We start from the raw sequence: 13,680 nt of genomic DNA on the forward strand, positions 1-13,680 counted from the left end.
AGAACTACACATATATATAGGATGTCTTTTTTAAGTTGACATCTCCTTGAAACTCGATAAATAAATTTAATTTAGGAAAATGCTTCAAACAAATAATGTTAGTTTCAAAGGCACACATCTTATGTGATATCGAATTCGAACTTTTTTTTTGAAAGATTTTTCTCTAAACCGAAAAATTTTGTAAACCGAATAATTTTAGATAGTAAATTAGAGCAAATAACCAGCTTTTTGTGCGTTTGCTCATTCAATTTGAACAAAAATGGTCTTTATAGAAAAACAAACCACTTTTATTGGGTTTATTGGAAATTTTTTTTCGAAGAGTGCCTAGATTTCACAGAACCAATTATACGAAATTTCAATTTTGACACAAAAAAACAATTGTGAGTAAAACTTTTCATTTCGTTTTTGCCTAAATTGTACGGTTCGAAAAATGTTCGGGAAAAATGCTTCAAACAAAAAAAGTTACTTTTTGTATCGTTAACAATTTTCTATTTTAAGTAAAATGTTCATCTATCGATTACCAGTTATGGAGTAGAATGAGCTTTTCATTGAGCTTGAAAACCTAAGTCATGTTTAATGTCTGCGTAAGATGTGCGCCTCCACACCCAACATTTTTTGCTTGAAGCATTTTTATCGATAAAAGTTATGTCTACTTAAAAACCCACCCTGTATATATAAGATATTTAAATTCCAGACTATAATATTATTAAAGTTTTCCGAAGCTTTACTTGGAGCTACGACATCAGCATGTATGTATGGAGCTTTACTTATATCCATTATATTATGTTATACAAAAGTTTTTTTGTTATGTGGCTCATCTATAATTTTATGGTCGGTTTTACTTCTGTAACTTGTTTTTATCAATTTTATAGCTTCTAATCTTTATTAGTTAAAATTTTGTTTATTTATCTTTATTCATACTTTAACAATGATGTTCAATCTTCATTATCTGTGTATTTGAATTTATTTAACTTAAAATCAATTAAGCAGAATTTGATGAAACTTAAAAAAAAAATTATTCCAAAATTTAATCTTCGATTAAGATATTTCAATAACGAAAAAATGAAAATGATCCAAAAAAATTTTATTTTTTTAAAGTAAATGGTAACGTTTTTAGAAGCACTTATTGACAAAAAAATCAACATTTATTACGATATCTTCATACGCCACCACGTAAGAAAAAGCTGTTTTTAATCATTTATTTATCGGAAATCATACAGGAAATCGACTTGTAATTTATTCAGAAGTCTTAATTAATACTCATTAATTAACACACAATATTTCAGTTTTTTGGTAACCTTTTCGTTTTGGTATCAAAGTGCCTTAAATTTAATTGATTTTTAAACTTTTTGAAGCTATTACAGGACAAATAAATTTAATTTAACTCCTTACGATATACTTTAAATTCTTATTCAACTTTTTTAACTACTTACGATACTAAATATTTTCAAACAGTAAAAGCATGATTCTGGGGATAAATTCAGATAGATCAAGGGGGATGTAATCCCAAGAAGAGTGACTTCTGTGTGTTAAAGATAAGCGCGTTCTGATTGATTACGAAATTTTTGTAACTCGGTAACATAGTAATTTTATTATAGGATGAATGAGAATTTTGTCTTATCGTGTTTTTGAAAACATGAAAAATTCAAATAACAGAAGAAGGGTGATTAACAGTACCAATATTCGTCAAACATTAACTTAATTCTCATGCAAATTTTCAAATCTCTAGCAAAATTTTGTGGAGCTACACAAAGTGCAGATACACAAAGTCATATTAAGCTGAAATTTGTATTCCAGTTATTGCCAAAATCCTATACATTCAATTGAATGATAATACTTTTAACAAACGCCGTTTGCCTCTATATGTTGACTTTCTCATTAAAAAAATAAGAACAGAATTTAAAATACAAAAGAAAAACAGTTCTCAACATACAAATATACGCAATTGGATTCACGGATACATATATACAAGCTTAGTAAAGGTTTATTCTTTAGCTTTTATAAGCTCTCACTATTTTTTTAGTAACATATCATACCATTTTCTATATTTATACAAAGGTGCGTTTCGTTTTATAACCGACGAGAAAACGGAGGCGGTTCTAAAGTCATACCGTATAGGCTATACCTTTTTATGAATGACCACGTATAACTTTTTACCGAGTGCTTCGATTACGAAAATCTTTCTTTTTCGTAATTTGAAAATATGCGAGAATAAATACCAAGATTTGAAATAAAAATTTAAATGGATTGATAAACATGAAAGATTTAAGCAATTAAATAATTTTATCTATGATTTTCTTGCAAAACTACTTTTGATATGTTGTCTCTATGGCAGTCGCAAATTATGCGAAACTACGTGCTATTATCTTCTCTTTATATTTGTATATTTAAAGACTTGACTGAAGTAATTTCATACAATGTTTTGGCTCGATAACTAATGTCAATTGAGGCAATAAAAAAATACTACCATAATATTTAAATATTGGGTAGGACCTTTCTTCGAAATTGGTAACATATAAATTTTAGGTAAAAATTTTGTTTCCTAAGGGTAGAATTGATTCTTAATACACAGAATTTTCGTCTATTTCAATATGTCACATATATGTAGTTCTAATGTCACATAAGTTCTAATTGAAAAGATATACATACTCTCTTTTGGTATGGCTCCATAATTGTTGAAAGTAGGTATCTACGTCAGTCCGCACAACGAAAAAGGGATTTTTGCCATACAGTTTTAAGTATTCATTGCATTTTTAGGCGCCTTTTGAAATACGCAGCTTGCAAAGTACGCGGAGCTGCGTAATAGGATACGTTATTAACATTATAACGAGTGTTTTTAAAAACTAGCTAAAATATTTATTTTTATTTTGTTGGTTCATATTTAAAAATAGTTCAGGTTAAGGAATATATAGTAACTGCAATGCCAAACCAAACTATTACTTTTTATGCATATAATGGCAGACTTAGAATATCTGGTTATTGTTGATTAATTGTTATTAAATACAGCGCCCTATTTTTGTTCATTTCTGCACAGACGAAGTTTAACTGTTTTAGGTATTTTTTTAAATTATATTTCACATTTAAAGTTATAAAACATGCACTTGCTTCGTTATGTCACTGAAAACTAAAATCTAACGTTAAAAAGGCAGTGTATTTGTGTCTAGGTTGAGTTGCTTTTTGTCTTTGATAATTTTAACACATTCTCACGAAATATGAAATAGATTAGTCACTGAATACTTTTTTTTAAAATGTGGACTATGATAAGCCCAGTCTTGAAAATTAAAAGTCCTTCATGCTTACATGACCTTTATGACCTTTACCATTTTGCGTCTCAAAAATGAAAAGACCTTGTGTTCATTTGAACTTTTTAACATCCTTTGTTGCGATTAGCACATGCTCAAACTTTGTGTGTTATTGAATCATCCTGTACACACATAATTTGATTATATGGCGGAGAAAATTATTGTTATGGGCTTTAACTAGTGGTGGTGATAAATAAGGGTAGCATAGTATATAATAGTTTTTGTCTATAATATATTAAATTACATTTTTTAGTTTTATGCGTAAAACTTTTTAAATCAGAAAAAATCATTGTTCTAATTTTTGAAGCACTGTATTATAACGAATAGTAGAATAAATATTCCTAAATATTCTCATCTACTTCGAACATACTTATTTACATAACTTACGTACATGCCAAGTTTCTTACTTACGTTTTTTATGATAGGTATACCTAAATTAACGTAAGGAACGAAAAAGCAAATACTACAGATCATGTTTTTTGTGTTGCAGTCTGGTCCTAGAGAACTTTTTTGATGTTTAGAGATTTAAATATTTCTGAAAGGATAGGAAGACTGGCAGAAAAAACCATTGGATAAGGGACCTGTACAAAAGAAAAAAAACGTATGGATTTTAAAACAGAGATCGCAATGATCCTTATGTCTCCAAGGGAGCACTAGTACTGCTGACCAATCTTGTATGTCTACGCTAACCTCACGTATAGACCACCCGACCAAAGGATGAGATGAATTTACAAGTTTTCATTCCATTTCGTCTCAAAAATCTTACCAAAAAAAGAGTTTCATTAAAATAGGATGCAATACTTAATCGTGCATACTCAAATATATTTTCAAGCAATTTTCCCAATTTACGTGAAAAATGACATCATAATCGCATACAATATACTTTATAATGCATGTCACATACATTACCTTTATTTACAGCTTAACGCTTGTTACTAGCGCACGTACATTTATCGTAAAATATTTAGATTACCTACATATATGTTATACTCTTATATAAGAGTGTTGTGTCGTTGGTGTTTCCTGAAATAATAAACTGAAGGAAAAAGCGAATATAAATAAAACTACTGTTTTTTTAATAACATTATATTATACTTTTTTGTTTTTAAATATACATTTATTTATACATTTATAATATATTTCATATGTCAAGAGGGGTATACAAAGGAATATCAATACACAAATTTACAAAAAGCGCGATTATTATATTTAGGTATTATATATTAAAAATATAATTTGAAGACATAAAATTTAAAATTATATAATTTACTATACAGAAATATGTTAGATATTCCAAAAGAAATTCCAATAAAAAAAAGAAGATTCTTTTGAATAATGCTTACATAAATTATAATATATTTATAAAGCCAGAGATTCACGTTGCTAGAGAGGTCAGAAGGTATTCCAATAATTTCAAAATAGTTTTCGCATAGTAATTACAATATTCTCAAATATCTATTCGAGAATTGAATTTTATGGTTTCAAACTCATTCCGCAATTCACACTTCCATAAAAACGCGGATAGCTGAAAATTGCCTGCGTTTGAAACCATCAAAAAATAATTCCAAAGAAGCCATGTCTGCAGCCGTACTAAATTATCGAAACATACAAAAACTCATTTTTGATTAATTAAATTGTTATAAACCTTTCAAATTTTGTATTATTCTTGCTACTTCTTTCTGAAAAAGTAAAGAAAGGGTATTTAAACGAAACGAATTTTGAATTCTGTTTATCGCGAAATATCGTATATTCAATTATTTTTTGAAAAGATGAATCGGTATTTAAACCTTCAATCTAGCAAATATTTCGTCGCAATAATATTTAATACTGCGCACCCAAAAAATTTACGGCAGGAACTTCAACTATAATCCTTGTTTAATACGTTAAACAGGGTTCTTAAAGAAAATTTGACGGTAAATTTTGAAGCCCATAAATAATTATTTAAGCATCAGAAAGAACTATTCTAAATTATTTGTGCAAAATTCATGAGTATTAAGTTCATGGTTAATTATCAAGGGCAATTTATACTGATCAACTATTTGTTTATATTTGAACATTTTAATTGAATCAAAATTGAATTTGTTATATTAATCCTGACACAGTTCTCTAGCAATATAAACTTGGCATAAGATTTATTATTATTTTTGGCAAACGTATTCAATATAAGTAATATTTTTCTTTATTAGTTATTAATATCAAATCAGTCAGTCTATGATAAATAAAATTCGATCTATTAAAATTGATTGTATTGTTCAAAATAAATAAAAATGTTATGATTCTCTTGTTTGTAACCTCAAAAAAAGACTTTTTATTTTAATAACTAGACGATGCGATAGTTTCATTCGTAAAAATAAAAGCTAAACATGCATGTGAAATCAAAGATAAAGTATAGTTGCGGCCAGGGATGAGGGCAAAAATTATACCACTGCGGGGATAGACAAATATTAAACAGGTGTAGCAAATCGTAAAATATTAGGATTTCAGAGAGCAGCTTTGTGTGAAACAAAGGTTTTGTATTTAAAAACAAAAAATAATAAACTTCGATCACTCCTTTATTTTGCTCTTCATAATCTTTTATTTTAACTCGTTTTGTATTGCTTTGAACTTTACTATTATTTGAAACACGCAGTGTTTCTGATATTTAAATAATGGATTGATAAAAATTTCTTAGTTTGAGGTTATAATCAATCATTTTAAAAGATCCTATAAAAAATTAATTAAAGAGTAAAAAAAAAAAACGTGTTTATTGGAACACCTAAATTTTAGAGTACCGCAGTCATTTTTTTCTAGCCTATTATACTGCATAATTTGATATTGTAATAATTTACTTCTAATTAGCACAGAACTTCTTTTAAGATTTCCTTTTAATATTTTGTGACATAAAAAAGAAAACAAAACAAGTGTCCAACATTAAATCTTTGAGAACTTCTGAGCTACGGTATGCTAAAAAATAAAAAATAAAAACAATACTATTTATAATATAATAACAAAAACAGAAATAAACTTTGAATGAAAATTCACTTGAATATTCTGTTATACAAACACGATGAGGCCTTTTTCCTTGAAAGTTTTCTCCTTTCAAGTATAAATATAATATTTTATAGTTTATAATATATCTGTTAATAAAATAAGAACAATTATAAATACACTTTATAATATATATTTGGACGGATTCGTTTCATACTATTTATTTCAAAAATTTAATCGTTTAAATCATGAAATATTTAAATTTAATTTATTTCATTAAATAATATATTCAGAGTGTACAGCAGAGCTACTAACTACATAATGTACTGAACGTATATTACAAAATTTTGATGAGTAAAATGCTTCATAATTCAACAAGCTTGCACCAATCTCGTCTAACTTTAATTACTCTACTTTTTGGTTGATGGTCATTTATTCATATTCAGCTACTACCGATAAAATTCATTTAATAAAGATATAAGAAAATTTGTCTCAATCAGAGCATGTAAAGATTACGCCCAACGAGAATATAGCGCCATATTGCAACATATATAAAAAACAATAGCGACCGTTTACTCAAGCAATATTCACAAATCCTGTTTTCAGGCTCGCCTTATTTTCTTTTAGCTACGGACAGAGTCGTAGTAAGTAAAAGTAAAAATTATTGAATTAAGTGCTATTAGAAGAAATGGGTCATCAAATTTGTGTATACTGGAATTTACGTAAAATACTTTTTTGACATCGTAAAAAGTGTACATTATATGTATAACTCTGCTCACAATAAACATTTTTAAAACTATATATTAGATTTATGGCTTTTTTTTCAAATTTTAATTTACTTTTTCTTATAATAAAAAGTTAACAAATTTTTTTTATTTTGCTTGCATGATTTCGAAGATTATTTGGATTCAGCAGTGGAGATATGCTAATGGGATCGTCCATAAATAATTCAAACTATTAAGATTATATAATATATTATATTAAATTGAAGTCATGCGTAGTTCTTTGATGATGAAAGTCGGATAACAAACACTAGTTAAAAGTTGTTCGCTACAATTTTTAAATCGAAAACGCGAATAAGACAAAGCAACCATTAGGACTTGCTCCATAAATATAATCAACGCTGTTACTAATTGAACTTTGAACTTTGTTCTTTGTGACTTGAAGTGACCTTAACGGTAATCGGTGACGATACTCTAGCTTTGTTCGCTTGCACAATTTTTTAATGGGTTATATCCAGTAAGAATTTTCAAAGAATCGATTTTTTGTTTTCCCGGAATATACATATATTTAAGTTTATTCTCTGAAAATTTCAAGTTGATCCGATAAATATTCACAAAGATAAACGTACCAATGAAAAAAAAAATTAAGTGTAAAAGGTTTTTGAAACTTTAAGGTCGGTGAGTAAGACACTTCCGAAAAGCCCGGACCGATCCGTTTCGAATTTTTACACAATCTTCTTAGATATTTTCGCTAGACACCTTTTTGAAGGACTTCCAGGAGGTCGTCTGCAAGGTACCATAATAAATTTTGGACAACGGTCTTCCCCAAATAAATGGTCTTCACAAAAAAAAAAAACCTATAAAAAAAGGTTTTTTGCGCTCGCAACTGGATAAAACCCCTTAAAAGTAAGCCGTAAAAGTTAAAACCATGCAGAATAGGACTGCCGAGATAGAGAAAAGAGTCCCCGATAGAAAATGTATAATTTACAAAAATTGTATTGCTTGCAATTCGGGATAATACAAGAGGCATGCTAATCTCGTATCCTGGTCACACGTCTAAAGAACAAAGTAAAAGTTTAAAACACAAATTTCTTCATTCGATACAATAGTACAAAAACAAACACTCTAGCTGACATTGCACATTTCTATTTATCTTCTATCCATTTGACGCCATTCAATAAGATGTATTGCAATATTGGACGAACTCATTACATAGATTATATAGCTTGTTTAATACTTTGCACATGTATAGAATTTGGTATGTACTTTTATGTTTTTTGGAAATTTGATGATAATTCAATGCTGTTTTGTTGTTGTTCATCTTAAAATAACATTATCATTATCAGTGATGTGTGATCGATGTGAAGATACAACACTATGCCGTTTAAATGGATTCCATGTATGCTTTTTATGTGCCGTGTTTAACATTGATAATGAACCAATTGGACTATGATTTGTTGTCGATAAACCGCCAGATGATACACCAGATGAACTACTATGTATACTATTTACGCTACATGAGGATGTACCGCTACAGTTTGTTGTTATTGAACCTTTTGAATTGTTATTGTTATTGTGTGATGGCGTTTTATTTGGCTAAAACAGAACAAAAAGAAATTTTAATTAAAAATAAGTTTGGATTTTTTTAATCATGGATGAGTGAGCTTAAAGCTTCCGCATAACCCAAAATTCTTCACCAAATTTATGCGATTTCGATGAAATTCTTAAGAAATTATCCATTATTTACGTCACGCTTCGGGGTAAGTTGTATGGAGATTACTAGTCATCAAACTTTATGTCGTTAAGTGTATGGTAACTAAACAATAACAGTAGTCATGATATAACGTCAAGCAGTCAATATGGTAGTCGAAAGCAGACCAAATTCTTCAAATATCAGTAATGTTTTATGGAATAACTAGACAAATAAAAAAATGAGCTATAAATGACAACTAAGGGCATTTGTCTGCTAAGACCCATTTTATACATGTTATCGTGGATCTATTTAAACCCTCCGGATGTTAAATAGAAAAATGATTTTCCCAATAATCTGCTATTTATTATAATAAGATTGATTAGTACGTATTTTCGTCTTTTCACAATTTATACACATGCTGTACTGAAAAGATCAAACCATAAAAGAGATAACCCTTCGTTAATATCAATATCTAGTTTAGATTAAGGGGTTAACTTTAATTTAAATAGTTTTTTTTTTAAATATCCATCGACTAGTTTTGGAGAAGTCTGTGAAAACATATCATCCATCTACCGTTTTACTATAAATTCAATGTTAAATATACCTCCTTTTGAAGTCATTTATTTATTTAAATAATCGACTTCAACCCCCCATCCCTAAAATTTTCCGAATTAATTTAGACTTAGTGCAACTTTATATTTTTAAAAAAATTGCCTAAGTGCTCGTACATCCTGAACGCATGAAAATACATAAATTGTTCAATAGAATGGTCTTTACTTAAAAAAAAAAATATTGAAAATGAATTGTTATTGCAATAATTTTTTGTCGAAATTTGCTTTTCCTTAGTGATAGCCACCGAAGAATAAATTTCAAACTGTCGCAAGAGAAAGTATTGCGAAACTAATAAATCTATACTTGACGTAAATAGTGATTATATCTTAAGAAGCCTTCTTTAATGTATGGACCAAATTCAATTGGAACCAGAAAACATTCAAACTAATGATCGCATGCTTTTTCCTTGCACCTGTAATGGATTTCGAACAAAATTCTATGGATCTCCCTTTCAATTTTTATTATTTAAAAGGGCTAATATATGAATAGCTTGCAATTTTCTACTAGGATAGGAAGATATTCATATGCCTTATGGCAAAAAACTATTTTAAGGGAGATCCTTAGATTCTATTCAAGCGAAAATCGGAACTTCGGAATTCACCATTAAAATGATGTAATAAATTTTGTTTCTTGGTTTCTAAAATGGTTGAAATTCTAATGATTTTCTTAAAGACTATTCCATTAGCCTACTTCGTTCGAGAATAAATAAATGTCTCGATTATCAAATACCAAAAAATTATTTGCATAATAAAATCACCACTTAGCATTTTTATAAGCAATCAAGCGATCTGTTAGTCAAAAAACCATTTAAACTTTGCTTACTTTGGTGTTTTTGACTTGAATTGTTACCACTCATCAAATTTTTGTCAAACTGACATTTTTGCAGCGTAACAAAAGGATTTTTTTTAATTTGTAAATGTTTAATAAAAACTCAATTTATTTTAAGAAACAATTTACTCAGTCAATACATTTTCAATGTAAGATTTCTTCATCCATGAATGCTATTGAATAAAAACTTACTTTTAAATAATTTCGATCCATTGGTGTGACTAATTTCAATGTTAAATTATCACCAGATTTTTTAATTAATTTTACAACTTCTTCATGTGATGACCATTTTACATCTTTCTCACCAATACCAACAATAAAGTCTCCTTCTTTCACACCACCAAACTGTAAAAAAAAAATATAACAAAATTATTTGAATGATAACCACTAAACTTATACACACTGCTTCAAAAATAATGCGAAACATTTCCAATGGTATTAAACTAGCCAATAATGAAGAAAACAATAAAATGCAAAAGGATTTCTTTCAATCAAAATATCCCAAGCGCATAACATCGATAATTTAACAGAAGTAAAAGAAGTTGTCGAGTTTTTTTTAAATATAAAAGACAAATTATAGGACAAATCTTACGAAGATTAAAAAAAAGTACAAAAATTCTAACAAAACTAAGATTCGTCATAATAGAAGGTACGATAAGCTAGGGAAACACTTTTCTGTAAAACTTTTTCAAACCATATATAAAATGTTCTTCCAATCGTCTTGATCGAAAGCTCTCAATGTGACAAAATTTGTTAACCAGTACAAATCGAGCTACGGGCGATCCCAGCTACGCATGTATTATAGTTTTAGTATATGAGTAGGAAAATGGCTTTCTGTGAAACTTTTTCAAATTGCCCCTAAAGTGTTCTTCGTACTGTATATAATACATGTGTGGGTTTGATCGCCTGTGGCTCGAAAACTACGCGTTAAAAAAGTATGTGCCTGTGAATGCTTTTGATCAGAACGACCTGAAGAACATTTTGGGGCCAGTTTGAAAAAGTTTCACAGAAAATCATTTTTCTAATCATGTACTAAATCTATAATATATGTGTAGATTTGGTCGCCCGGAAATTACTCGTCAAAACATTTTGTGGCCGTGGGAGCTTTTGATCAGAACGATCCGAAGAGCCTATTGGAGGCGGTTTGAAAAATTTCACAGAAAGTCATTTTCTTTACTTGTTTGTAAAAGATTTAAATCACCAAATTCAAGCTTAAATTACTTATTTTCGAGACTCTACCTTAAAATAGTATTTAAAAATTGTTTTACTCATTTAAGGAGGGGAGGGGTGCGGTGATTCGGACCGTTTCTTTTTAAAATAACATCTTTTTAAAAACAGGTTTCAAAAGAAATTTAAAAAAAAAGTGTTGAAAGGATGTCGTCTATAATTTAGTAAAAGTATGAGACTTATGAAGTTCTACACATTTTCAACTCCCCCGAAAAGAAAAAGTTACTGATTTTAGAATGATACAGTGAATTTTGGTACACACTGTATAAAACTGCACTAATTTTCATATTAAATAGAAATGTAAAAAGGGAACTAAACTTTCTAGAACTGGAAAACTCATTTTAAAGTTATGTAGAATTTTATTACAAATTTCTCTGTAATTTTAGCATAAATTGAATGATCAGATTTTATATGGTTATTTCATATTCAAATAAATGTAAATACTTACATCAGCAAGTGAATTGTGATCAACAGCTGCAATGATAACGGGTGCATCGCCGCGTACACTGAACCCAAATCCATGTTCCCCATCCCGTGACGATGAAGCTGATATATCCCGTCGACTTGGACTTACATAACATTGACTACCACCATTCTGTATAACTTTATGTACAGCTCTTGACGTGTGATGTGTATTGCCATTAGAATTGCCACGATGTAATTGTACCAATCGTGGTGCAGTCCAATGATGTTTTGCTGAAAATATTGCAACCGGTCCCAGCGCTTTAAATAAATCCTCAACACGAAATTGTGCAAAGTCTGGACCAGTTAAACTTAATTGAAATTTCGTGGATGCTTGTATTCTTGGTGGATCCAGTACTTCACGAAAATCATCCTCATTTTCAGCCGCTGTATATGCGGCTTCCACTGACTCATGGGATTGTCGTAAAACGGCGGTTAATGCTTGCTTCCCTTTCAGTTCACGACACATTCTGTGTAATCTCTGACTTTCTTCGTGCATTACTAGTGATTCACGTAAATGTGCTCGGCCTATAAAATTTAAGAAAATATTTATAATGCAAAAGAAATATCCATAACAATAATTAATAACCAATTAAATTTTGTATCGAAGCCGAAATGAAAATACTATTGGAATGAAAACACCTCCAGAGTTGCAATTAAACTTCCTATTATTTTTTTAATTTTTTTTAATCAAAATAATAGTCTTAAATCTGATAAACTACTACGGGTTTTACTCGATATTGTCCGCTTTAATTTTGGTAGAAAATCAATTTTCAAATTTTAATTAAAATTTTAATATCATTTCTAAATTTTAATTAAAACGGTATGGGATTGTACGATAAAATTTACGGTGCAAAGTTATTTCTTCAACTTCATTGATGGCTTTTGGACAAGTTATAAAATAGTATATGCAATACACATTACATACCGTAATGATATAACTTTCATCTATTATAGATTTGTTAACTATTTCTGTACTAATTAGTATAAAAGATTTAGTTTTTTAAACAGTGGTATAGCCACCAAATTCTTCCTCTAATGACGCTAGTCTTAAATTCATCCTTCCTTCCTAGATTTGTAACTGATACAGATCATTTACAGGGAAATTAATTGTATATTTAATTCTAAAATTGACTTTCTATTGACATAGGTTCCACAATTTTGCATGATTTTTTGCGTAGGTATGATGTTCTGAATTGAGAAATTTTTTGATTGTGTTGGTTTGATTTTCTCCCGCTTAATCAATTTACAACTTTCAGAACTTCTTTTGGAGTTTGTATTTGATTAAATAAATTAATTAGTTTGATTAACGGTAGGCCTTGTAATTTTTACCCCGACTATACAATGGCGAGGGTTATGTGTTTGACCGGTAAGTATGAATGTTCATTTGTTCCCCTCTAATTTGTCAAATGAGGTATCGTGAAAAGCGTCTTGATCGTCCTCTGTTTAAAGGCTATGTGACGTCACATTAAATTGAATATGACGCCCTCAAGAGGACATAAAGTCGTGAACTAAAAACAAATTATAATTTAACGATACCGTGTTAGGTATAAAATGAATGGGCGTAATTAGCCCTTCTCAAATATATATTGTTATACTTTTTCACAAAAATATAACCCCAAAATAGTTTAAATAAATAAATTTCGAAAACTAAAACCCCGACTTTCTAACAAAATCGTGCTCTTAAAAGTAAGAAAACAAAGAAATATTTTCATCCGAAATTGTTCTTATCAGTAAAATTGTCATTATAGTTGGGGGACTTCTTTTCAATCCTGTGGAAGACTATTTAATCTTAGAGACTGTAATGCCGATATTACTGATCTTAACAATTTGAGATTAAAATATTTTCTTGTTTTCATACTCTTAA

At 29.1% G+C, this 13,680-nt stretch overlaps 1 protein-coding gene across 2 annotated transcripts in view; it reads right to left on the reverse strand.

Moving 5' to 3' along the window:
• Window positions 1-6,474: 6,474 nt before the first annotated feature.
• Window positions 6,475-13,680, reverse strand: part of LOC123305339 (rhophilin-2) — a 187,913-nt gene continuing 180,707 nt past the window's right edge. For both annotated transcript variants that reach the window (XM_044887025.1, XM_044887026.1), the window contains exons 7-9: window positions 11,800-12,341; window positions 10,317-10,469; window positions 6,475-8,587 (exon numbers count right to left, since the gene is read on the reverse strand). In XM_044887025.1, the coding sequence (XP_044742960.1) occupies window positions 8,309-8,587; window positions 10,317-10,469; window positions 11,800-12,341 (974 nt within the window). In that variant the 3' untranslated portion in view covers window positions 6,475-8,308. The remainder of the gene's footprint in view (window positions 8,588-10,316; window positions 10,470-11,799; window positions 12,342-13,680) is intronic.

Source organism: Chrysoperla carnea, chromosome 1 (genome assembly GCF_905475395.1).
Source record: "Chrysoperla carnea chromosome 1, inChrCarn1.1, whole genome shotgun sequence".
Classification (NCBI taxonomy): domain Eukaryota; kingdom Metazoa; phylum Arthropoda; class Insecta; order Neuroptera; family Chrysopidae; genus Chrysoperla; species Chrysoperla carnea.